The sequence below is a fragment of the Mya arenaria genome, chromosome 13 (genome assembly GCF_026914265.1).
Source record: "Mya arenaria isolate MELC-2E11 chromosome 13, ASM2691426v1".
Taxonomy (NCBI): domain Eukaryota; kingdom Metazoa; phylum Mollusca; class Bivalvia; order Myida; family Myidae; genus Mya; species Mya arenaria.
The window spans coordinates 43,946,572-43,974,134 of NC_069134.1; the positions used below are offsets into that span (position 1 = coordinate 43,946,572).

The following is a 27,563-nucleotide window of genomic DNA, read 5'->3' on the forward strand; positions in this document are numbered from 1 at the left end:
GAGTTTCATAATAAAAAGCATCATCGTAATAAAACCAAGTTTAAACATTATCTGATTAATCCCTACCAATATATTGTTCCGGAGAGAAAGAACCGGACGGATGGACGGACCGACGGGCGGACGGACAACGCCAAAACAATACACCCTCACGAAACCCCCTCCCCCGAAACTTTTGGTTCGTCTCGGGAAAATAACAAATCTGTCAACTCATGTGTACTCGCATGTAATGACGCGTTGTGCTAAAAAGTCACCCTTGGGGAATTCTCGGAAAAAAAGTGAAAATAGAAAAAGAGATAGTATGTACTTCGTTACTTTTTATGTCCATTATCAAGGATTTCTGAAGTACAAATGTGTGTGTCGTTCAATCGGAATGAGTGTTTGTATGTTAATAATTAGTAAGCGACTTGTCAACATTGTACAGGGTCAGACTTCGAAACAAATAGTTTCAAGGGAAATGTGAGAAAACTGATTACTTCAATGCTGATTAACGTCATTAAAAGTTCAAATTATAGCTCTTTTGTAAATAGTTATTAAAAATTGTGACCGAAAATGAACTATTTTCCCGAAAAGCGCTAGTAACGTTATTTACAATGAAAATTATTTCAAACTTGGATTGACAAATCTGCCAGTTGACGTGTTGGTTTTAGTTTATAATTGTTAGTAATGAAAATAACTGAATTTTAACAAAGTTTTAAAATAAATCGTTGCCGCAACATAAAATTCGTATATGATTCTCCCTAAGACAGGACAATCTGCAACGACAACAGAAAAAAATCGAAATAATTGACAGCAAAAAATCACCCGGATATGGATGTTTCACTTCTATGTCACTGTGAGGTGTAATGATGCTTACATAATATACCATACGATCCTCAGGAGCAACCTTGTTCCAAAATCACATAATGCTCGTGCACGCACGTGGTACCGTCGCGTGACTTGAAACGAAAGTTATAAAAAGACAATATAAAATTACAATTAACGCCTTAACAATTTATTGCACATTAAGTAAGTTAAACAATATAAAGAAGTGTTCATAACCGTGTACTGCTCTTAATGATATAACTACGATGAAAAACAGCAAAAAGTATACATCTATATACGTTTATAAATGAATACAATATACATGTATATATAGATGCATCAATCATTTTATATACTGCTTGAAATTGTAATTAAGGTTGGTTTGTTAACCATTTTAAAACTGCTGATTTTGTCTTGTTTGAATCATCAAGGGGTTAGATGTGAAACCACTGCAGCCAACATGTATGCAGTTGACTTAAATACACACAAACTTATTCTGTTATTTTATCTTCCTCCTTAGCAATTAGAACAGTTTCTAAATAGAACGCAAGTTGAGATAATGTAAACAGCAAAGGTATTTGTTTGCATATTGTTCATGAATATTAAACTTTTTTTAAATATATCATCAATTGATCTCCAAAATGCCCTTAAAGGTGTCGATATAAGCCACCTATCCCCTTGATACGAGTTCAGGCATAGAGGCAATACTAGCTGCATTCATTACACAATGGAAAATAGTCAACATATAGATCGCTTCGTTTAATCGATGATAATTTAGCAACTACTGGAATTTAAGGTAATGTTTTTCTTTGATTTGCGAGAAAAAGTTATTTGTAACAATGTTTTAAGAAAAGTCAGTGCTGTTTTGATGATTGCGTATGTTTATTTCAAGTTTGTTTCTTTTCCTATTATAAAATGGAATAACTAATGTAAGATTCAATATGGCGGATAGCTCGCGCGGATGGCGGACTGAATTCTTTCCACTATCAGCCAGGTTTTGCATATAATTTCTCGCTTGATACAGGTTATTTCTGTCATTAAAATATTGAAAATAGCTAATAAAACTTTGCTCTTTGATATGCTGTAGGTTGTTTATTTGAATATTTGATGATTAAGAATATATTTTATATAATATGATGCTATTCTTTCACCTTGAAAATTATCAATATAGACAGGTTTGTTACGTATTTTCCATATCTGATATTTATAAAGATCAGTAAATGAAATTTAAGGGCTTCATTACAAATAAAATTCAATTTAGAAACTAAATCTAGAAAATTATATGGATAAAACTTTGCCTATATTGTTTTAAATTAAGACATAATCTCTACTCTATAAATAGCTCATTGTAACTTGAAGGCACATACATGTATACTCGTGGTTAATCAGAAATGTGCTCTCTGTCGGCATTGGGCCCGTTAAACTCTAGGTCAAGTTGCATTACTCTAAACTTACTCACACAGGTAAATAGGGATACTTAATAAAGCTTTAATTTGCTACTTTTATTAAACATCTGGTTCAATATGATTAACACTATTTTATTCATTTAATAATGGTACATCAGTGAAGTGTATGGTATTACAGTATTTGAGAGTGTGTATTCACAATTCACAATATTGATCATGGACCACTGTATTTTAAAAGATAAATGAAACAGTTCAAAATATAGGCACATTCTTGATTCTAACTTTTTAATAAGTCCTTAAAGATATTTTATAGAAACACTATCTGTTAATTGCAGCAGACTACAAACTTGTTTACATTTTTATTAAACAATAAGTTTTAAGTAAATTGTAAAAGATAACTTTTCAAATAATAATTACACTCAGGTCAGGTAATCTCAATTATTTTTTTTTCAAATGAAATGAAATGATAACACTTGTACAATACATACATGTATATTTAAAAAACGAAACAGGTAGCTTACAAGTCTGGCTGATATTCACTATTGTTTCAAGCGACGAGACTCAAAATTACAAATCTGAATCGCATGGTTAACTTCTGTAGGGCAATAATGGTAAAAATTGGAATACCTGAAACCTTTCCTAATCTCAGAAATTGCCATCTTGCTATATTACTGTACATCGAAAAACATATCAGCAAAGTGAAACTCATCTATAATTGTAATAAGACAGAATATTTTTTTGTATAAGATTGAATAATTTTTTGTAATAAGTACGACCCATATTTTCAGCATTTCGCGTTGTTATGCCGTAGGATATTTTTGTCAACGATGTAATACTAAGGTTTGGGTTATTTTTACTTTATTAAACCATTAAAACTTTCGATATAATAAATGCTGAACCCCAGTAGCAAGCGAGCGTGCACAAACTGCTGAATAAGTTATAACCCACTTAGAAAACCAAACGGTGATTAAATGGAACTTAAGCAGCCATTTTCTTAAGCTTTCTAAATGATTAAATAAGAACCAATTTTGATATATATATATATATATATATATATATATATATATATATATATATATATATATATATATATATATATATTAATTTGTGATATATTTTAATTTGTGATATATTTTAATTTCAGGGATTTGTCATGAGTTCAAGCAGGGAACCAGTCCCTGGACACATTCAGACTCCCCCTATATTATGCATACAGGATTCATTGGTGGACAAGAATAGAATAGGTAGAATATATATTATAACAATTCAATGTGATTGGTATTGAAAACAATGATAATTATGTTGAAGTATAATCATAGCGTAGCCTTTTGTGTCATCGGTGGCGAAGGTGTCTCGTAAGTTTGACCATCACATATCTCGAGTGCCATCAACATGCTCATTATGTAGCACTATGTAGCATGTTCCACAATTAACTCTTTGTTTAATACTAGTTTAATTATGACTGGTAATTACAACCACGTAGAACTTGCTCTTCTTCATTTTTTGCTTGTCTTTTTTTAAATATAAAGTGATTGTATTGTCTTAGCCATGGTGACGTTGTAAAAGTTTGTGGGTCAAGTGGCATGTTCTGCATCGTCATACTTTCATTTCCACTCTCATACTTTTGTATTTCAAATCTTTACCAAACTTGGTAAAACTGTTTATATGGGGAAATTATTACGACTGAGTGCCATCAACAGCCGGATCGTATTATCAATTCTGGAGTTATGACCCTTGAAATAGCTTTATTTCTTGAACATTTGTTATCGAATATTTACTACAGTGGGTTACAGTGTTTTAAGGGAATAATATCTCAAACAAGGTTGATCAAAAGCCAAATCACATTATTAACACTAAAGTAATGGTCCTGGTATTGTCAAAATATGACCAAATTCATTTTGAGTGATCTCGTACTCAAGCATTTTTTATCCAATCAAGCAAAAGAGGTTACATTGGTTATGAGGATAATATCTCATTTGTTTTCCATGAACTAGCAGATTTTTAGCTCATCAGTTTTACGATGAAGGAAAGGTGAGGTATGTTAAAGCATTGATGTAATCAGGGGTGGATACAGAATTGATGTTAGAGGGGGCAAAACTTAGGGGCATACCCTTTTTACTTGCGCCTCTCCCTCAGAAACAAAATTTAAATGGTGTAGTGTTGGCAGGGGGGTTAAGGGTCCTCCCCGAAGAATTTTTTTACAATTTCTAGTCAAAAATGGTGCATTTTTTACTTCTTCTCATATATTGAAATAAAAAGTAAACTTGAACGATTTTTTTTTTGGGGGGGGGGGGCACGTGCCAGGTGCGCCCTCCTGAATCCGATAGTGGTCATTAATAAAACTTTCTACACATGGTGCCAGAGACAAAGTGCACATTTACAGCAAGGCCCACAACTCTGGCTTAAATAAATATTGAATTTTTTCTCAACCGCTTGACAGACTTTATAAAAATGTTCTTTTGAGAAACAGATTTTTAGCTCGTCTGTTTTTCGAAGAAAAAAAGTCGAGTTATTGTGATAGCCTTGGCGTCGTCGGCGTCGTCTGCGTCTGCGTCTGCGTCGTCGTCGTCGTCCAAAAACTTTAACCTTACCTCATAACTCAAAAACCGTTCAACATTTTCACATTAAACTTGCTACACGTGTTCCTATTAACACTATGCATGTTTATAGCAGGTCATAGCTCTAGTTTTTTAGAGTTATGCCCCTTTTTAGACTTTAAAAAACAGACGAGCGTTGGCACCCACTCCGCGGTGCTCTTGTTAAATTTTGAAATCAATGTTTTATTTTTGAGTGACACTATACCTCAGCTTTTTAGAGCTTTGTTATTCCTTGAAAACCAAGAATTACCAGGGGTTGTACTCAGGTTTTCCATATATAGTTATTTGGCATCGTCTCTGAAATAACATATAGCCTAGTTGGTTACGTGATGCCATTATACTAATGGTGTTTCACCAAGTTTGATCAATGAGTGTGTACTATCTCATGTTGAAATTGCTCTTTAAAACTCCGGTCTGGTAAGTGATTTCAGTGCCATCATGATGCTCTTAATTTTCAAAGTGTTTCTGAATTAAACAACATCTGAGTGTGTTTTTCCTTCATTTTGGAAGGTGAAAGCTTTTTCTTGGAAAACTATTCAGTTTTGACTGATTTTGGGGAATTCCCATATACGCTAGAAATTACCACATATAAACCATACCAGTAAAGCTATAAATTATAAACCGAGAAATAAAAGGCTGAAGAAAACATCAGTTCTTCCACACAAAGCAATTTTTGGCTCGAATTACGGCCCCAGATTTGTTGGAAAAAACAACAACACTGAACATGAAAAACTATAACCCCTCTCTTAACACAACTGTGTGACATTGGTACAGTTGCAGACTGGAATTGATTTTGAAATATCTCTGTGAATAATAGAATCCCTGGAAGACATCCAGACAGAAACTTTACCTTCCTATTAGTGCGCATGTGCTCCTTTATTCTCTTATAATGATCTTCATGAACAGTTGTAAATTTTAGATAGTATATTGAAATGTAGAACTTATGTGGTCAGTGTTATAAGGATCTTTTAGTTGAAGCACTTAAATGTAAATTGAGTTATACCAGAAATGCCATATTGTGTTAATGAATATGGAATAGCTCTACAACATATCCTTTTTCTGACAGTTTCATCAGTTTTTGTTTGGGTTATTTCAAGCAACACAGGTAGGCTTATACATGTCTTTCCTTACACCTGTTTTATGTCTATTGACACATAACTGTCAATAATCAGTGTTGTTTTTTGTCTATTGGGACTGACGTTCACAGTCCAAAAGTATAATTTGCCACAAAAATTGGACCAAAAATTCACAACAAAAAATGTTTTTTTGAGTATATCAACTTGTACAGGTATGTATGCAGTTATATTCCCTTAAAAATCTTCAAACCCAAGATCTTTATGGGGCTTTGATTGGTTTTTGGCAATTTGTCGCTTCTTTCTCAGTTCTAAAGGCTCTCGGGCCCTGTTCACAAAAAGGTGGAAAAAACACTTCTTTCAATACCACCTATTCTCAGCCATTCCTCGTTATTGTGTTGTCTGCATAGCATGTCAGACTGTAGAATTATGCATAACCAAGTTCAAGGTCAAATATGATTGTTACAGATGGTACAGAGTTTGCGTCATTTGAGGGGAGAGTCATGTACAACAAAGGTCAAGGTCACCCTTTTATGAGTGCTATGGGAGGGGTATACCTAATCACACTGACAACAAGAACCTTTTCCTACTTAAAAAAAGGAGTATATTTTTGTTGTGTAATTCTAGGAGTGTTCAGTCGAGAGCTGATCAAGAAGGACACAGAGTTTGGACCATTTGATGGGAGAATCGTGTATGACAAGTATGATGACACCGTGGACCAGAAATATTCTTGGCAGGTTTGTAAATGCGTTTTGATTGAAACTGTCGCATAAATATTTCCAACTGACACTTCTCCAGAAAGAACTACAAGGCTCAGGCTTTCCATGTGTAACCGGGGTAGAGGTATGAAAGATTTTCCGGGTCTGATACTTTATTCACGAGATAGAAGAAAAAGCCTGGAAAACATTATAAAAGGTTAAATACATATTTCAGACAAAATATTAAAAAACATGATTTAATAATTACACCAAGTAATATTAATACACAGTACCTGGTAAATACAAAATTATAGTATATAAAATAAAACATACCAGCGGTGTACAGAGTATTGCCTTGCAACAATGCATTCATAAAGATAAACCTCATGACTGTCAGGATTAGGGTGCACAGGAGATAGAATGGCGGGCATGCTACGGGTGGTTTCACGCATAATTCAACTCTAATTATAGTTCACCAATTGAAAGTTGCTTGACCACTTTGATGCATACACACTGACCACTATCACATATCCTTTATAATGATGTACGCACAATCTAAATGCAAGCAGGCAATGATAATAAATTAACATGAACCGACGAATATAACACCTTGTTACATCTTCCCCCAACAAATAAAAGTTTGTCCTCAAATTTTGAAAATGTAATTTGAGAAACGAATTGCTCAATAATAGTAATAAAACAACAAGGTCATTCCATGTTCATCACCAGCCCACAAATGAAATATTATTTAAGTTGTCTCCCTTACACTGTATGAAAAATATTACTATGTCAAATGCCTAATCAAAATAGAAAACCTACAAATACTATTAATACTATATGTTTAATATAGGCATGCTCATATCTATTAATAGTTGCAAAACAAGAAACTAACTCTCAACAGAATTGAAAGCAATTAAAGTTCAGAAAACTAAATGTATAAACTCAAATAAATCAAATGTGAGCACTAAAATTAAATCATCATTAGATCATAATTTTATCCATTACAACCTGAAACAAAACAGAAAATATTATATTATCTCCTGATACTGGGTTTATATTAAAACCTGTTGAAATTATATTAAAACCTGTTAAAATAAGTTGAACATTACATTGCGTAACCCATGGGTCTCCTATGACGTGCCGAGGAGAACCCTCCGGAAGTGGCTCCAGTGATAATACAGCAGAATCCAGTTCTGGTGGAGGCACATAGTGTTTTAGGGTGTTTTCACTATAAGGGGTTATGTTATGGTATTCTGTAGATACCTCACACAAATTGCCCTGTATGGGCTGAATCGACCCTGATGGTTGGCCAGAAGTCACTGCTGTGACTTAATGACTTGCGTCAGGTGGGACAATCAGTGAGGGGGCGGGTGAGGTATAACTGAATAGTCCCTCGGTTCCTCTAATATAAGATGTGTCCGGGGCATGATTTGGTTTGGTCTGACGTTGGTGATCCTTCGTTGCGGAATCCCATAGCGAGTAATGCTATTGCGTAAGAGCCTGATTGGTCCTGGAATCACTCGGGTCGCGTGGCAATGCTAGTGTTTGGTAGGCCACAGAAGATGGGTATCATCTTCCTGTGGGAGAGAAACAAAAGGGAGTAGTAAGTTATGATGCAATGTGTAGACAGGTCCTTTCCAAGGCTCTAGCTAACCTTGATCGACAGGAACAACTGGATCACCTATGTTGACGTAAGGGTCCCTTTCCCACTTATCAGCCAGCTTGTTCCTGCCCCTCAAGCCAACCTTCTACATGAGGACAACATTACCAACTTCCAGACGGTTCTGTTTAACTCTGAAGTCGTAACGTCTCTTGTTTAACGTAGCTCGTTTAACTATTTCCTGTCTATCAAGTTAAGCTAGAGACTCGAAAGGGACCTGTTTGCACATTGTATCTTTAATATTATTCCCTTTTAATTGAACTCTAATTATAGTTAACCAATTCAAAGTTTTTTGACCACCATAATGTGTACACACTGACCACACACAAGCTTTATAATGATAAATGCACAATCTAAATGCAAGCAGGCTATGATAATAAATGAACATTAATTGACAAATAAATAACACCCTGTGATACATGTTCATTTTCTTCCATGTTCGGAGTTCAGGGGTGAGTTTTGTTGGGAGAGAGTATCACATGGTGTGATAGCCCTCCTTACATAAGCAAAGAATTGAATCAAAATAGATTGATGTATCTAGGTGGCGCTCTCTGCTAACAAACATACATTGAGTCTGCTGTATAGCACTCTCTGCTAACAGGCAGTTGTATAAAGTTTGCTGTATAGCGCTCTCTGCTAACAGGCAGTTGTATAAAGTTTGCTGTATAGTGCTCTATGCTAACAGGCAGTTGTATAAAGTCTGCTGTATAGTGCTCTCTGCTAACAGGCAGTTGTATAAAGTCTGCTGTATAGCGCTCTCTGCTAACAGGCAGTTGTATAAAGTCTGCTGTATAGCGCTCTCTGCTAACAGGCAGTTGTATAAAGTTTGCTGTATAGCGCTCTCTGCTAACAGGCAGTTGTATAAAGTCTGCTGTATAGCGCTCTCTGCTAACAGGCAGTTGTATAAAGTCTGCTGTATAGCGCTCTCTGCTAACAGGCAGTTGTATAAAGTCTGCTGTATAGCGCTCTCTCCTAACAAACATGCATTGAGTCTGCTGTATAGTGCTCTCTGCTAACAGGCAGTTGTATAAAGTCTGCTGTATAGCGCTCTCTGCTAACAGGCAGTTGTATAAAGTCTGCTGTATAGCGCTCTCTGCTAACAGGCAGTTGTATAAAGTCTGCTGTATAGTGCTCTCTGCTAACAGGCAGTTGTATAAAGTCTGCTGTATAGCGCTCTCTGCTAACAAACATGCATTGAGTCTGCTGTATAGCGCTCTCTGCTAACAGGCAGTTGTATAAAGTCTGCTGTATAGCGCTCTCTGCTAACAGGCAGTTGTATAAAGTCTGCTGTATGGCGCTCTCTGCTAACAGGCATTTGTATAAAGTCTGCTGTATAGCGCTCTTTGCTAACAGGCAGTTGTATAAAGTCTGCTGTATAGCGCTCTCTGCTAACAAACATGCATTGAGTCTGCTGTATTGCGCTCTCTGCTAACAGGCAGTTGTATAAAGTTTGCTGTATAGCGCTCTCTGCTAACAGGCAGTTGTATAAAGTCTGCTGTATGGCGCTCTATGCTTACAGGCATTTGTATAAAGTCTGCTGTATAGCGCTCTCTGCTAACAGGCAGTTGTATAAAGTCTGCTGTATAGCGCTCTCTGCTAACAGGCAGTTGTATAAAGTTTGCTGTATAGCGCTCTCTGCTAACATGCAGTTGTATAAAGTCTGCTGTATAGCGCTCTCTGCTAACAGGCAGTTGTATAAAGTCTGCTGTATAGCGCTCTCTGCTAACAGGCAGTTGTATAAAGTCTGCTGTATAGCGCTCTCTGCTAACAGGCAGTTGTATAAAGTCTGCTGTATAGCGCTCTCTGCTAACAAACATGCATTGAGTCTGCTGTATAGCGCTCTCTGCTAACAGGCAGTTGTATAAAGTCTGCTGTATAGCGCTCTCTGCTAACAGGCAGTTGTATAAAGTCTGCTGTATAGCGCTCTCTGCTAACAAACATGCATTGAGTCTGCTGTATAGCGCTCTCTGCTAACAGACAGTTGTATAAAGTTTGCTGTATAGCGCTTTCTGCTAACAGGCAGTTGTATAAAGTTTGCTGTAAAGCGCTCTCTGCTAACAAACATGCATTGAGTCTGCTGTATAGCGCTCTCTGCTAACAGGCAGTTGTATAAAGTCTGCTGTATAGCGCTCTCTGCTAACAGGCAGTTGTATAAAGTTTGCTGTATAGCGCTCTCTGCTAACAAACATGCATTGAGTCTGCTGTATAGCGCTCTCTGCTAACAGGCAGTTGTATAAAGTCTGCTGTATAGCGCTCTCTGCTAAGAGGCAATTGTAAAAAGTCTGCTGTATAGCGCTCTCTACTAACAGGCAGTTGTATAAAGTTTGCTGTATAGCGCTCTCTGCTACAAACATGCATTGAATCTGCTGTATAGCGCTCTCTGCTAACAGGCATTTGTATAAAGTCTGCTGTATAGCGCTTTCTGCTAACAGGCAGTTGTATAAAGTCTGCTGTATAGCGCTCTCTGCTAACAGGCAGTTGTATAAAGTCTGCTGTATAACGCTCTCTGCTAACAAACATGCATTGAGTCTGCTGTATAGCGCTCTCTGCTAACAGGCAGTTGTATAAAGTCTGCTGTATAGCGCTCTCTGCTAACAGGCAGTTGTATAAAGTCTGCTGTATAGCGCTCTCTGCTAACAGGCAGTTGTATAAAGTCTGCTGTATAGCTCTCTCTGCTAACAGGCAGTTGTATAAAGTCTGCTGTATAGCGCTCTCTGCTAACAGGCAGTTGTATAAAGTCTGCTGTATAGCGCTCTCTGCTAACAGGCAGTTGTATAAAGTCTGCTGTATAGTGCTCTCTGCTAACAGGCAGTTGTATAAAGTCTGCTGTATAGCGCTCTCTGCTAACAAACATGCATTGAGTCTGCTGTATAGCGCTCTCTGCTAACAGGCAGTTGTATAAAGTTTGCTGTATAGCGCTCTCTGCTAACAGGCAGTTGTATAAAGTTTGCTGTATAGCGCTCTCTGCTAACAGGCAGTTGTATAAAGTTTGCTGTATAGCGCTCTCTGCTAACCGGCAGTTGTAAAGAATCTACTGTATTGCAATGATAGCCAACAGACCATTGCATAGAGTCTGATGTATAGCGCTCTCTGCTAACAGATTTTTGCATAGAAACTACTGTATTGCAATGGTAGACAACAGACCGTTGCACAGAGTCTGCTGTATAGCGCTTTCTGCAAACTAACTGTTGCATAGAATTTGCTGTATAGCAATGATAGCCAACAGACAGTTGCATAGAGTCTGCTGTATTGCCCTCTCTGCTAACAAACTTTTGCACAGAGTCTGCTGTATTGCCCTCTCTGCAAACAAACTTTTGCACAGAATCTGCTGTATAGCAATGATAGCCAACAGACCGTTACACAGAGTCTGCTGTATAGCGCCTGATAGCAAACAGACTGTTGCTGTAAAGCACTCTCTGCTTATAGACTGTTGCATAGAGTCTGCTGTATAGCGTTCTCCGAGTTTACTTTACAGCGCTTGTTAGCAAACAACTGAAGCCAACTTACACAGGATTTGCCAATACACTCGCATAAAGACTTTGAAGACAAATAACACTGATATAAGTTTGTCTTTTACTAGTATATATAATGAATGAAATGTATACATAGTTTTCTCTGTTAGATGCACATATTCCTTGATCAGAATTGTTGTAGCACAATTTTAATATTAGGCTGCAATGAAATTTCTTTGTTAATAATCCTAATTAAAAATAAAACTTTTGATTATATTTGTCCATAGAGAAGTAAAAAAATATTTGTGCAAAATGATTCATATGGCCTCAAAATGTGGGTCAGTGAAAAACTCATTTATGAGAGCATTTTAACTTCTTGTTACAACATGTGATTTGCCTTCAATAGGAAATATTCTTGGTAAATTTTAAATGTGAAATGTTCTATACAATGTGCTGATATACTGAAACAGAACAGGTACTGCTGAAACAGAACAGGTACAGCTGAAACAGAACAGGTACAGCTGAAACAGAACAGGTACAGCTGAAACAGAACAGGTACTGCTGAAACAGAACAGGCACAGCTGAAACAGAACAGGTACAGCTGAAACAGAACAGGTACAGCTGAAACAGAACAGGTACAGCTGAAACAGAACAGGCACAGCTGAAACAGAACAGGCACAGCTGAAACAGAACAGACACAGCTGAAACAGAACAGGTACAGCTGAAACAGAACAGGCACAGCTGAAACAGAACAGGTACAGCTGAAACAGTTGTGGTACAGCTGAAACAGAACAGGTACAGCTGAAACAGAACAGGTACAGCTGAAACAGTTGTGGTACAGCTGAAACAGAACAGGTACAGCTGAAACAGAACAGGCACAGCTGAAACAGAACAGGCACAGCTGAAACAGAACAGGCACAGCTGAAACAGAACAGGTACAGCTGAAACAGAACAGGCACAGCTGAAACAGAACAGGTACAGCTGAAACAAAACAGGTACAGCTGAAACAGTTGTGGTACAGCTGAAACAGAACAGGTACAGCTGAAACAGAACAGGTACAGCTGAAACAGAACAGGTACAGCTGAAACAGAACAGGTACAGCTGAAACAGTTGTGGTACAGCTGAAACAGAACAGGTACAGCTGAAACAGAACAGGTACAGCTGAAACAGAACAGGTACAGCTGAAACAGTTGTGGTACAGCTGAAACAGAACAGGCACAGCTGAAACAGAACAGGCACAGCTGAAACAGAACAGGCACAGCTGAAACAGAACAGGCACAGCTGAAACAGAACAGGCACAGCTGAAACAGAACAGGCACAGCTGAAACAGAACAGGTACAGCTGAAACAAAACAGGTACAGCTGAAACAGTTGTCTAAGTTCTTGTTAGAAATACTGCATATCACAAGTGTAACCACGATGACTGTGTTACCTTAAAGTGACACTCATATTTAAAATCAATACATAACACATGTATAACATACATAAACTTTGAGTGATAAACCTTTAACTACTAACTTAATCATGCATAAATAGAAAATATTAATTACTGATAATAAGATTGTAAGGTAACGGTGTATTTAATAGCAGAAAATGCACAATATTAAATGACGGTTGGGTCTTTAAAGATTAACAACTATAGTATCATAAGGTAGATTCCGCACCTTTCAAATTAAACGCGGTATCCTTCATAAGAGCCAATATTTTCAATATTATATATATCAAACAATTGTGGTACTGCTTCTTTGTGAGTAAGAGTGCTTCTTTAAACATTGTTAAAGTTTTGACCTTCATTTTTTTATTTTAAGAATATTTCTGCAAGCACTTATAGCATATTGTAGAAACTGTTGATGGCAAATATAAGCATGGTGGTTGATCTAACTGTGAGTTAAGCTCAGTGCTCTTTTTTAACTTAGTGACCTATTGGGATTAGAATTATCTTCCTTGACATTGTTTTGAATTATTATTGAATTAAACAAATTTTGTGTAAGCACTTTTCGCATAATTATGGATAGTCAACATCAACATAGATTAATAAGCTTTTTGTCTTGTGGTTTAATTAGCTAATTGTCTATGAGCACTTTGAGCTTACTGGTGTCTTCCAGGTGGTAATGCAGGGAATCAAAGAGTGTCTAGAATTAGCTGTGTATGATACAGGTTCACTTTAATTTATTTAAAGTTACCGTTATATATATTTTTAAGTTATTTACTTACATCCATCTTATGGATTTTTGGTCATTTGAACCATTAGTAATTCTTATAAAATTCTTAAAGAGAATTCTTAAAACTTCTTGGAAGTTCATTGTGATTTTTCTTCTCCCCTAGGTATTTGACCTGGAAACATTCAAGTTCCTGCATACAGTAGATGCCACCAACCCGGAATGTGGGAACTGGATGCGGTATGTCTGCTGTGCACGATACTTTGAGGAACAAAACATCGTCTCCACTCAAAACGAGGACCAGGTTTACTATAAGGTTTTGAAGGTAAGGTAAATAGTTAGGGTATCTTGTAAGAAGTTGATGTACATGCACAAATATTTCACTTAAAAGGTAGTGGTATTTCATAATTGAGATTTTGTAAGAAATTGTATATACTATATTTGGATTAAGTGTTGCAGTGGCTATTTTGCACAAACGAAAACTAAATATTTATTTAGTTTTTTGTATTTGATTATGAAGGCAATACTTTCCAGGCAAAGAGTGAGTGAGGTATAATTTGTTGATGATTTTAGAAACTGTTTTGTGCATAGAATGTTTACAGTTCTTAAGAATCCACCTACAAATATTTTGAATTGCTGCGTTGTTATTACAGGATATACCAGCCGGAGAAGAACTGCTTACATGGTTCCAGGCCAAGAAAAAGAAGAAAAGGAAGTCTTCATCAAGGCTGCTAGGTCTGCTTGTCAAATTTGCTGCATTTATACTTTCAATGAACAATGGTCAATACACTTTTAAAACAAATTGAGTTTCTTTTTTAAAAAAATCGCTTATTTTAGCAATTATTATTGTAACACATTTATTGCATACCCAGTATTATGATTCTCAGCCTAAGTTACTAAGCGTAATGTCTGTCATAGGGGTAATGGAGTCTGAGCATTTTTATACAATTAATTGTTTCTTTTACAGATATGTCATACCCGACAGAAATAGAAAGAAAGCCTTCATCCCATGACCCTTCCCCTCCTAGCCCTGGCAAGATGAAACGGAAACGTAAACCCAAGGTCATACCAGACGCCTATGTGGGTCCATTTGATTTTGAGGAGAGAGAAAGGGAAAAAATGATCGAAAGAGGTGAAAAGAAGGTTAAACCTTCAGCAAAGGATGATGATGCTTTCGCTCCCTTACAGCCTGGCCAGAAAAGACGCCGTCGAAAAAAGACCACTGATGCCCCCAATTCAACATCCACGTCAGTTGCCAGTAGTCCTTGTAGGGAAATTGCAACTCCTATTGCAGAAAATCCTAGTCATGAAGATGTGAAACCTCTTGTTGCTGTTAAAGCAGAGCCTGTTCCCTATGCTCAAGGTGATTCAAACATGAGTGCTGATACCAACTATGGGCAGAAAAAGGCGACTAAATCCATAGCTGAGATTAATGAAGAGGTGGATTGGAAATATCCTGAAAATGGTGACGAGTATGTCTTTGAACTCAAGAGCCATCATGTTATTGTTCAGAATGAAAAGAAAATTTATGAATGTGATATCTGTCTCGGTGTGTATAAGCACATGTTCAGTTTGAAGAGGCACTATTTAAGAAATCATGTGAATTATTTATATCTAAGTAAAGCAGATATCACTAATTGCTTGATTAATTTGTCTCAAGTGAAACACCATTTACAAGCTAGAGGTCAAGATATTAAGAATCTGATGACTGAATTAAAGGATGATATGGTATCAAAGAATGCAGATGATTCAAATCACAATGATTGTACAGATATTAAAGACAAGAGTGAAACTGAAGACCAAAAGAAAGACATTCAAAACGAAACTATTGGAATTGAAGATAGAAGTTCAGAAGAAACTAGCAGTAGATCTAATAGATCCAGTATTTCAAATATCAGTAATGAAAACGAAGGGATGTCGATCAAAGATGATCAGTTGGAGAAATCTCAGAAAATGGATGATACTGGAAATAATGAGAATGAAAAGAAAAGTGAAAGTGAGGATATTGTGACAAAATTACAAGACTTAGAAAGCATTTCTGCAAAATCAGACTCAAGTGAGATCGAGAATGGTGCTTACAAAAATCTTCCTGAAGACGTCAGTCAAGTTGGAGAAGAAAAATTCCCAGGACTGTTCCGATGTTACACATGTTATCGACTGTTTGACACGGTAGCAGAAATTCATGACCATCTTCCCCAGCACTCAGGTGAAGGAGACGGCTCGATGTTCTCGTGTGATCAATGTCACATGCACTTTGCGTTCAAGAATAATCTTGTGCGACATCAGAGAAGCCATGATGGGAAGAGAACGAGTTCTATTGTAGGGGATAGCTCCTTTGAAGAGCAGGGAAGCCGCATTGGAGGTAATTATTATGAATATTGAGATTATAAGAAAAGAAACATTATGACATTAAATTGATTTTGTTAGGAAGTCATTTAAGCAATATTCATTTCAACATTCTTTCTAACAACTCGACTTTTTTTTTAAATTATGGACTTCTGATCAGAGAAAAATGAAATGCATCTGTTTCTCAGTGTATGCAAACAAGTTGGACATTCTGACATCTCCGTACAATTTCAGTATTGTCAGCCGCAAATGCAAAGTACAGAGGACAGTATTGTCCGGCATCTTTGTGATCCAATGTGTATTCCATGTAATCCACATTTCCACAATACTTTTACAATTTTTTCTGATATTAATGTTTTGATTTTGCAAAGTGTGCATGGATTGCAGACGAAGATGTGGCACAGAACTACATGTACTTATATACTGCTATGTGCAGTATCTTACCCGAAATGCACCATTATTGGAAGTTACATCCTATAACAGGTTGTTGCTGTTTTAAATAAAACTGAATTTTACTTCAACAAGATAATATACATCGGTAATGTTAAGTTGTAAAAACAGCCTTTTCATTTATAAGTATGGGTCAGTAATTTTCATCGTTAACAGCTTGTTTCAGCACTTGAGTTGTCAAGCAGTGAGAATACATGTAAATCAAAGTTACCTTCAAACAGAAACATGTTAACATTAATTTATTTAGTTCAGTGTTTCTGAGGTAGATGGATATCTGACAGACTGCACAATTTGCTATTTGCATCTGTTGGGGATGGAACTCACGCCCTATCACTGTGCAGGCAGACTACTGTTTTGCTGACATATACTTTCAATAGTGTAGAACTATTAGACCCAAATTTTTAATGTTTTGATGTTTACTGTAAGGTCCTGCTTAGAATAAAATGTCCTGTGTAAGCCTTATAGACCCAATTAAACCTAAGACAAAATGTAAAGCATGCCCAAACAGTTTTTGCATACATGATTTGTGTCTCCAAATATGGTGTGGTGAATTTTACTTCCTCTAAATTTCTTTCACACTTCCACAGCTGGAAGGCCTCAAAATTCTAAAGCGACTTAGCGTTCTTGCTACTCGTTATTGACTTACTGTTGGAAGCCCATGTACAGATTATATTATAAGTTAAATGTAAATAGTCTATAAATAAAGCCTTATTTTCAGAAACTGAAGATTCAAACCTCGGTGATTCAAACTCCCAAACCTCCGGTGAATCTGGGCAAACAGCCAATCCAGAAGACAAAGACCAGTCAAAGAGCACTAAACCTGACACTGAAGGGAAGACAGCACCTAAGGAGAAGAGAGTGTACAAGTGTGGTGTGTGCGCAGTCAAATACGACACACAGGAAGCTCTGATGACCCATGTTGACAAGAAACACAAAAATGGTGGGTGAACGGTTATGCACAAACTTCAGGGTGAGAGTGCTCTACCGATTAGCGTGTCTATTTCTCACACAAGAGGTTGTGGGCTTCATTCCCACCCAGGGCATTGTCTCATGGTCTCTGGAAATGGACACAATAAGTTCTGGTTTCTACCCACGAGACTCCAGCATGATTATATAAGCTATAAGCTTTTATCACATCCAACTAAAAAAATATACATGAGCTTTCTTTTTTGTAATACATATATAGTAAATTTGCAGAAGGTTAAGTTTGTATTTGAGTAAAATAATTTGTCTCTGTGTTTTGAATGACCATATTTGAGTAGTTGTTCTAACTTTCTGAGGTTCTGCTTAAAAGTTGTAAGATAAAACATCCATTTTAAGGTCAGGGTCATTTATTTCTCTTTGTTTCTTGACCAACTCATTCCTTGACCTACTCTATACTAGAGTATTACTTGGCTGGAGTATTTCATACACTCATAACTTTAAATTATATCTTTATATATTATTATGGTACTTTCTTTCAAAGCAGGTCAAGACAGTTCTATAAATAAATTCCTCACAAGCACAAATTTAATAGAATGTTTTAACTTATTTTAATCACTTTGCATACACACACACTCATTCCTAATGCTGAAATATGAATTGGGAGGAAAAGTCAAAGATATTGCACAAAATGCCAAATATCTGGGTTTGTCTTTAAGGATTGTTTGCATAACATAATCTATTATGTATAAACACATAGGTTTGTGTGCAAAAAGTATTATAATTCAAATTTAATATGAAAGTACTTAAAACCAAAAGTTTGATTCTATTAAATCAATGAAAACAGTCATATATTTTCTATTCTTTTGTGTCTGCATACAGGTTCTTTCCTTTCAAAGAGTATTTTTGAAAAATAATGCATGAAATAAGATAAATATGCTCAGTAAGCAAAATACAATATACTTCCTGTTCAAGCATTGAATACAAAATGAATAAGTAAGGTGATAATTGTAAACATGGGTATAATAATAAAATATTGACACAGTCTGGCATCAATTGTAATTATCAGTTGCAAATTGATAAGAAATATGTACACTGCTGGAAGATTTTAACTGATTGTAGTGATTATTTTCAAGATAAGTTATTACAGGTAGGAAAAGTGTGGCAAAATGATTGTTTTTTAAAATAAAATTTTGCTTTAAAAGAAAAGACTTAATGAAAATGATGGACCTCTGATAAAAACTTGTGCTGTATAAAAGCTGCATCAACTCAATGGCCCATCATTACCAGGGAATACTGAATAATAGGAGATGTTCTTTTTTCTTTTGGATAAAGAGTTTTCTGAAATTCTGTATACATAATTTATTTATTGTATGATTTATATTTGAACATAATGGTAAGAAATATTTGTTAACCATTTCATGTCTATGCCATTTGATAAAACAAAATCACTGACTTGATATGTTTCAATTATTTGTTAAGATGGTGTATTTTGTATTGCTCTTTTGAACAAAGGTTTATAAGTTTTCAATATTTGTACGAGTTTTTTTAAAAAATGACTATTGATCAGAAATTTAGGAGTTTTCTACCAGATTTTTTTTAGCAATAACAATCTTTATATTCAGCAGAAAAAACTTTGCTGGACCCAAACTTATGTTTTTTTTTCAAGATATGCACATGAGACTTTGAACACAATTTACCAATGACATTGCACAAACATTTATCATAGCAAGGCCAACAACTCTAGCTAATAAGTGTTAAGTTATGCCCCTTGGTAGACTGAGAAAAAGGATGAGCGTTGCCTGAGGTGCTAATCTTTTTGGTACATGGTTGTGCATTAACCATGTTGACCTGTTTTATATTTTCAGGCAGCAAGTTTCAGTGCCAGTACTGTGGTAAGGACTTCCTGTCTATGCCGAACATGAAAAAACATGTCCGCTTCCATCTAGGATATCGAGCTACATGCAAAGAGTGTAACGATACTTTTACAAACGTTGGATCGCTGAGAAAACACACACGCATAAACCACCCGGAGATATACCAAGCTAGACTCATTGAACGGTTGGAGAAATTTGGTGAATTGAGGGGTCCTGATAAGAATTTGTTGAAAAACGCAGTTAACCCTTTAGCACATAGACAAGTGGCCAGATTACACCTCCCAGTCAATAGCCATCTTACTGATAAGCAGTCCTTATCTGCATAGGTACTTTTCTGGATATTTGAAAATGAGAAAATGAATACAGCAGTATGACCTTAAAATCAATGTTACTCCAAATAATTGTGTCCAAATCTTTTTTATGTGAATTCATTTTTATAGATAATTAAATTATCTAATAAATGGTGTCAATGATGAAATATTAAATTATTTTATTTCAGCTGTGAATGTATTTTCAAGATGGATTTGTAACATTTCTTTGAAATGTCATAATTGCATTAAATCAAAGGGTAATAAAATGCTGGGATCGATCTAATTTTTATTACCCCTATCATAAAAAAGACCCATCTGGAATAAAAAGCCGACAATTTATGTTCTTGTGTATTAATACACAGAAATATGCCAGGAATATCCGGTGTCATCCGGCTGAGAGATCCAGTCCAAGGTGTCTGTTTAACTTTATTACCCCCTCATAAAATTCTTTACAAAAAAAGAAAGCCGATAAATGATTTTCCGGTATGAATAAAAAGATCTAGATCAAACAAAACGCTTGCACATGACCTATTTTACAGCCAAAACTATGATGGACATTATATAAGCTTCACAGAAAATTTACCCATCATTTTCTCATTTACTAATTGTTTCTTTTGTTTGTAAACAAAATATTACCTTTAAGTAAATATAATCTCAATTGATTTTAATGGTAAACTGAACTGACGTAATATATTTAATGATTTACGCATCAATGAATTTGGGGGAAATTCCATACAGTACTTAGCTCGTGGTCTTATTACGTCACAATGGGATATCACACCTGCGATTGGGAGTATAAACACTTTCTCAATTTAGCAGACGATATTTTCAAGGGAAAATCAATACACAAAAGGTTAAACTTTAATTTTTTAAACATCCGGGATATTGTTTACAAAAAGAAAGATGCAAAATTGAAATATTGAAATGACCCTATTGAAATATGCGGGCCATGCGTTTACATCCAGTAATGGATACGGTCGGCCAAATGCGTATACATCTGGTAATGAGCTATGTCGGCCTATCTCGTATACATGCGGTAAAGGGTTAAAGTTAAAGAAAAGGTAGCAAGTAGCAAAAGTAGTGCTAACACAAAAGACAAAGTGAAAGTAAGTGAAAATTTTATTTCCGAACAAAATAATCCTAATTCTCAGACAGGTGATATAGATTCTGAGGACAGTCCACATTTTGAAACAGAAATAAGCTTCGCAAACGATGAAATTGACGAAGGTGAAGGGAGGTTTAAATTCTCCTGTACAGTGTGCAAGAAAAGATTTAGTAGTTATTTGAATATGTGCAGACATAGGCGCAAGGTTCATACTGCCGACAATAAGCCCCGAAATGATCACATGACATTTGGTATTCATCCTAGACCCCCCTCGCCTATAGTTGAAAATCCAGAAGAAACTGCCGCATTTTATGCAAATGTTGCTCATAACATTGCCATAAATTTGAATTGTTATATTGATGGCACAGCTGAATCAATACAAAAGTATTCCGACCATATAGCTGTTGATGACAACAAAGGCCATACTGAATATGCCGAAAAGGAAACACTAACAGAAATAGACGAAAAGTTAAAGTTAGATAATTACAATTTTCCATCTAATTTCATGCCAGCAGATACTGTTTCATACACAGATATTAAAAACGCATTACACATTTATAACGATTTCGACTCCCATTGCACTTCAGTTGAATCTAGGTCAAGTAAGAGCAGTGAAAACAAAGAAAGAAACACAGAAAAACTAGCTGAACAACTACTTGGAAAGAGAGAAAAAGAGACCAACAGAGAACATAACTTCAGTGATTCAGACGACGAGGTTGGAAGACTATTCATTGCAACAGAAAATGCTAAGAATGTAGACACTGAAAAACAAAAACTCAAGTCTGATAATAGAACAGCTTTGAGTAGAAATTGCAAAGACAGGAGTGTTTCTAGTCTGAAAAGTAAACTAGGGGGACAACCTCATATTACTAACAGCTCCTCAGTGGAAAGTCAGTTAGTCTTAAAACAGTTTCAAGGTAACGCAGACGACCACCACATCGCCATGGGGATAGCGTCGTACGGCATGAAGCTTCTCTCCAACCTTGTGATGGCCAAACGGGCACCGGATGTGAAGAATAACGAGCCGCAGGAGAAAGGTTCAGCAGGGTTCTTAAGTCTACAGATCTCCAATGGTCAGGTGGTCACTAGGGACTCTCCTGCTGCCAGGACATTCCATCAGGTATTACATAATGAAAATGCTGCGCATGTTTGTGTTAAGCAGAACAAGCAGGGATGGGTCTTAAAGTAAATATTAAAGTAGTAATGATATTCAATTAAGTTTTACATAGAAAGTCATCTAATTAAATTTGAAAGTATCCTCAACCTTTAAAACACAGACCGCCATGGAAACCAGTCATATTTTCAGTAGCAAGAAACTATGACATCTTTGTTTGCATCATATTTACTATAACACCTATTTCTGCTTGTTCATGTAGTCCAATGTTTTTCATACAATATCATTGTGTAAATGGCAGAAAGTACCAAGTGACATAGGGCTTTTGTACCTTTTTACTTTAATACTGTCTTGATAAAAGTATTCTGTATAATGTCTTCATTGTGTATAATATATACTGTCTGTCTAAATTGATCATTATTGTCCAATGTACCATATATTTGATTTCTCATAAAATGATGAAAAGGAAAGACATAGATCTGTATAAAGGGCTTCACTTATCATAAGCATATTTTATATGAAAACAGGATGCCATATTACACAATATTTCAATTTCCTCTAGGTTCGTCTGGGAGAGTATGCCAACTTCCAGGATGACCTTCTGAACAATGTGGATGACCACTCAGTGGCCTCTGACAGGACAACCAACAAGGACATAGTGCCGCTGGCAAAATATAATGGTGCGTACATTAAAATATTGGCTTAATTTTAACTTTATTATTTTGGAAGAAAAGGGTTAAGATTGTGTCATAGAGGTTAAGATTGTGTCATAGCATTGGTGTTTTCATTGTAGTTGTCATTGGCACTTACATTCCAAAATCCTCAACATGTCACTGTTAGAAGATTAATTTTAGAAGACTAGTTTAACTTAAAGTCATTTATTTTTAATTATGGTCATAATGAGATTGATGATCTCAAATTATACATTTAGATTTAAAAAATGCTACTGTTTTAATGCAATTTTAAAGGTGTGCCACATTAACAGTTCAGGTTTACCATAATGTTATGATATTATGCATGATGAGATGTCTTTTGGTATGATTATCTTGTGAAAAGTTTATTTATTTTAAGTATTACTCTTCGTTCCATGATACCAGTAAAGCATTAAAACTAACAGGAAGTAAAAAAGGTTTTTGACGTTTTTTTCGGTATCAATACTTGCATTAATTATTAAGGCTCAGACATTATTAAGGTAATTAAACTTATTGAATTGATAATTTCAGTTCCTGAAACACTGCAAGCATCCACTGTTGGAAGTGTTTCATTGGACAAGGAGAAGGATTTGTACGCAGAAACCACGAGTAACAACCGTCAGGCACAAGAAGAGCTGGATGCCCTTTATGATGACCTTGACAGTCAACTGTCCGACGATCAACTACCAAGGGAGAACAATTCTGAAACATCGGTAAATCTGAAGAACCCAAAACGCTTAAACCAGATTTGTGAACGAATGCTTGGGGTTACTCCTAAGTCTACAAAGAGGAGAAACAGGGAGGAGCCTGAGTCTCCAGACAAGAGTTGTGAAAATATGGATTTAACCTGGTTTCATGATCAGAAACCAGACTATTCCAGATTGACGGTTGATAGCCCATTTTATAACTATGATCAAATAGAATTTGGCCATAATGGTGAAGTGAGTATTATCTGCACAGTGTGTAAGAAGCATTTCAAAGATTTGGACTTACTTATTCGCCATCACTGGAAAAAACATCCAGCTGTTCAATTAAGCTTCTTTGAGATAGAAGAGGGCAATGATATTGAAGATTTACACTACTTGGAGCCATCTTGTGTTGGTGCTCTGGCTGTCAGTGACCCTGGTTGGGACAGCGTTACTGAAATGGAGTCATTCAAGTGTTCACACTGCAGTGCTGTGTTCAAATCCCTCGACAAACTTCATGTTCACATTGTGTCATGTTCGCCTATAGATCCTCTGTATGGTATGTGCAAGCCTGAAAAAAGTGGGACAAAAACACCTTTAAAGAAGAAAATACACAGAAAGATACAAAGCATGTTTGGAAATGGACAATATGCAAGAATGAGACTTGATTTTGATGATTTGTCATCTTGTTCAAGTCCAAATTCTCAAACTGCAAGTAATTCTTCATTGAAGAGGGTTTTTACTGGTAGCAGAAAGCGGATATCAGTTCTTCTACCAGAATCCCCAGTGCAAGAGCCTGAAGCCACTCTCCCGGTAGTTGCAGAAAAACTGCCAGAGCCAGTAGTGACCGGTTACAACCCAAATAAACATGTACGCAGACGAGAGCTTACGGAACTTGTAGATCTTCTAACCTGCGAAGGATGTGGACTTAAATGCAAGACTATCATCCTTTTAGAGAGGCATGTCAGGCATTGTACTAGAAAGGAGAAGTTTAGGACAGTTAAACCACTGGCATGTCCTATCATTGATGACAATGTTGATAGAGTAAAGAACATGTGTTTTTACTGTGAGAAGAATTTCACATATACAAAAAGTCTGGTAAATCATTTCCAAGATTTTTGTCCTGTTAAGAAGGCAAAATTGGACATTGAAGGTGTTACTGAAGAAGATAAGGAAAGAGAAGCGGCCATACTTGAAAGAATACAAAAGTGTGAAGAAGAAAAGATTGCATTGAAGGAGAAAGAGATTGAAAGTAATACAAAGAGAAGAATTACATGGCAAGTTGGAAGAAAACCGAAAAGAAAAGGATTTGCATGGACAGGAAGAAGGAAAAATTCTCAAAATGATTTGTCATCTGAACCCCAAGAAGATGTTGATGAAAGTAAAAAGGATGACAATGACAAAACTGATGAAACAAATGGTGAAAAAACTGAGGAAAAGACTGAATTAACTGAAATAAAGGAAGAATGTCATGGGTATACTGATAGTGACAAATCACAAATAGGAACCAGAGAAGAAAAGGAAAGCATGGAAGATAACTTTGACGACAATTTGATTCAGAATGATAATGATTCTAATTTGAACAATATGTCTTTGAACTGCACTGCAAGATATGAAGTAAATAAAGTGCACAAGAAAACAAGATTGCAATCGAAAGAAACTGTGAAAGGAGGTGATAATAAGAATGTGGAAGATTTGGACACATGTGTTCAAAGTCAAGAGTCTGAATGTAGCAGTAGTGATGATTTGCAAAAAAGAATCTACCGTAAAAATGTTCCAGATGTTTCCAGAATTGTTGAAGGCAAAAGAAAACGAGAAAGGGTTGGAAAGGTGGAAGAGTTTTTAAAGAGTGCTTTTGGGAAGAAAAGAAAGAAGAAAGAGATGGATGGCGATGGTAGCTTGGATGAGTTAACTCAACCAAAGTCACCTACCAGGGCAGTAACAATGGAGATTAATACAGTGAATCAAATAGACAATGATACAGCTGTTTTGAGTAAAAATGAAAATAGTCAGAAAAAGCCAAGAGGGAGACCAAGAAAGAACCGAGATAAACATGCAGAGATACCTGACTTTATTGGAAATGGTGAGGAAAACTTGAAAGTAAACAACATTAAGAGCAGTAATGATAATTCCGCTGTTGATACTTTAGGAAAAGAATTACCAGCAGCAAGGAAACGAGGTAGGCCAAAATTGCAAAAGGCAGTTAAGGAATTGAAGGAAGAAAGTAAATTTAAAGTTGTTAATCATGATACGGATGATGAGCAAGTTGTACCTGAGTGTATCGTTGAGTCAGAAAATGAAAAAGTTACTACTAATGCAAACAAAGACATGCCTAGTAATAGTGATAATGTTGCAACAAGAGTAAACATTTTAAAGGAAATTATAACTAGCAATGCAAATGCAGTAATACATGTAAGTGATTCTGAAAATAATACTGAAACAAATTGTGTTGACAGTGGTCAAAGTAGTCCACAAATCCAAGTCAAAACACTTGTTGATAAAAACAATGTCATCTGTACAACTGAAATAAGTGTAGTTAATGTTCCCAAAAATAATATTGCTCAACCAAATGAAAGCAGTAAAGTAGAAGATGGTATACAAAACTATATTTTTCCATCAGCAGAGAAACTAAACGATTATGACGTTGACCAAGATGATATAGAAAGACCATCTGAAAATGATATTTCCAATAGTAATTTTCTTGAAACCGTTGATGGACGGAGTGATGTAACCAACAGTACAGAGAAATATTGCAGTTCAAGGGAAATATCTCCTGAAAAAGACTTTAAAGTAGTTACAGCTGACAGTAATAGTAAACATTATGCTTTGTTTTCAGAAAATGTTCAAGAAAGATTATCATCAGTGGATGATGATATAGATTCTGTTGACGGCTTGGATGACGATTGCAAAAGTTCTGAAGATATTGCAGCTACAGAAAGTGATATTTACAGTTCAACTGTTGATGAGGAAGAATGTCAAGCTCTGACAGAAAAAGAAAAAGGACAATCAAATTCTAGGGATCATGTCCAAAGTGGCAAACCAGATGATGATAATGAAATTTCTAAAAGAGATGATAAGCATAAAGTAGACAAAGCAGATGCAGAGAAGGGTAATAGTTCTACAGATATGATTGATTCTTGTGGTGGTGAAAGTTCTCAGGATGAAAACCAACAGGAGTCATACAAATCAGATGGTGAGGATTCATTTGGTCTGGTTCTTAGCCCAGGCGAGAGAGTTAAAATGAACAAAAGAAGTTGTAAGAAAGAAACTGACTTTTATTCTCCAGTTTGGGTCAGGCGCACACAGAAACAGCAACAGAAAGATGTCAAAACAGACAGTGTTGTATCTATAGGTAACCAGAAAACAAATACATGTACATCTGAGTCAAATTTGCCTAATAAGGCTTCTGGCTTAAAGAAGAAAGTCAAAGATAATGGAAAGGAGGAATCTGGAAAGTGTGATGTCAAATTAAATGAGAAGATTAGAGGAAAGCGGAAAATAGGGGAAATGGAAGTTAAGGAAAAACTGACAAAGAAAATAAAGATATAAAAAAAATACTGTTTAATGTTCTTATTTTAAGCAATTAAGGGTTTGCATTATAAATGAAATTCTAAAAGAATGTGATTTAATTCATTATATTGTTTTTTAAATTCTTTATATTCGTTATTTGTGTTTTGCATTTTCCTATTTGATGAACATTTGCTATCAAATTAGTTTGATACAATATGACTTTATATATGTATTCTTTATATATATGTATTTCAAGTATAAATATTATTTGAAATAGTTTCCCTTATGTTACATTTAATTTGTTTCAAGCATTGTTATTCCTTAGATTTCAATATCTGATTGTTAATCTTGTATAAAAATAAATTTATTTTAAAGAAATTGTTTTTGCTATATGTGTTATTTCACCATGCACAGAAAGTACTGTTTTGCATTATGTTCAGTTGGAGAGGCAATGTAGAAGTATACGTTACGTTATGGACACGTAATGTTAAAACAAATGTTTGCTTTAAAGTTTTGGAGGTCCCTGTTCATTTGAAACCACCATGTCTCGGATATTTCTTTGTAACCGCTAAGCTTTAGATTGATACGAAGATCATCAAGGGAATGAACCTTGTATTTTGCACATAATCCTAATCATCAGCTGAAAGATCAATGTAATACTTGATTGTCAAGGCGATCCAGTTTGGATACTGCGTGTATTGGCCAT

At 35.8% G+C, this 27,563-nt stretch overlaps 1 protein-coding gene across 1 annotated transcript; it reads left to right on the plus strand.

The window, feature by feature from the left end:
- Positions 1 to 1,453: 1,453 nt before the first annotated feature.
- LOC128213623 (uncharacterized) lies at positions 1,454 to 27,176 on the plus strand. Its single transcript, XM_052919586.1, has 11 exons — positions 1,454 to 1,597; positions 3,352 to 3,451; positions 6,505 to 6,614; positions 14,012 to 14,170; positions 14,499 to 14,580; positions 14,813 to 16,207; positions 17,360 to 17,581; positions 19,431 to 19,665; positions 20,793 to 21,975; positions 22,532 to 22,649; positions 23,193 to 27,176. The coding sequence occupies exons 2-11, from the start codon at positions 3,361 to 3,363 to the stop codon at positions 26,894 to 26,896; spliced, it is 7,299 nt and encodes a 2,432-aa protein (XP_052775546.1). The 5' UTR covers positions 1,454 to 1,597; positions 3,352 to 3,360; the 3' UTR covers positions 26,897 to 27,176.
- Positions 27,177 to 27,563: the final 387 nt, after the last annotated feature.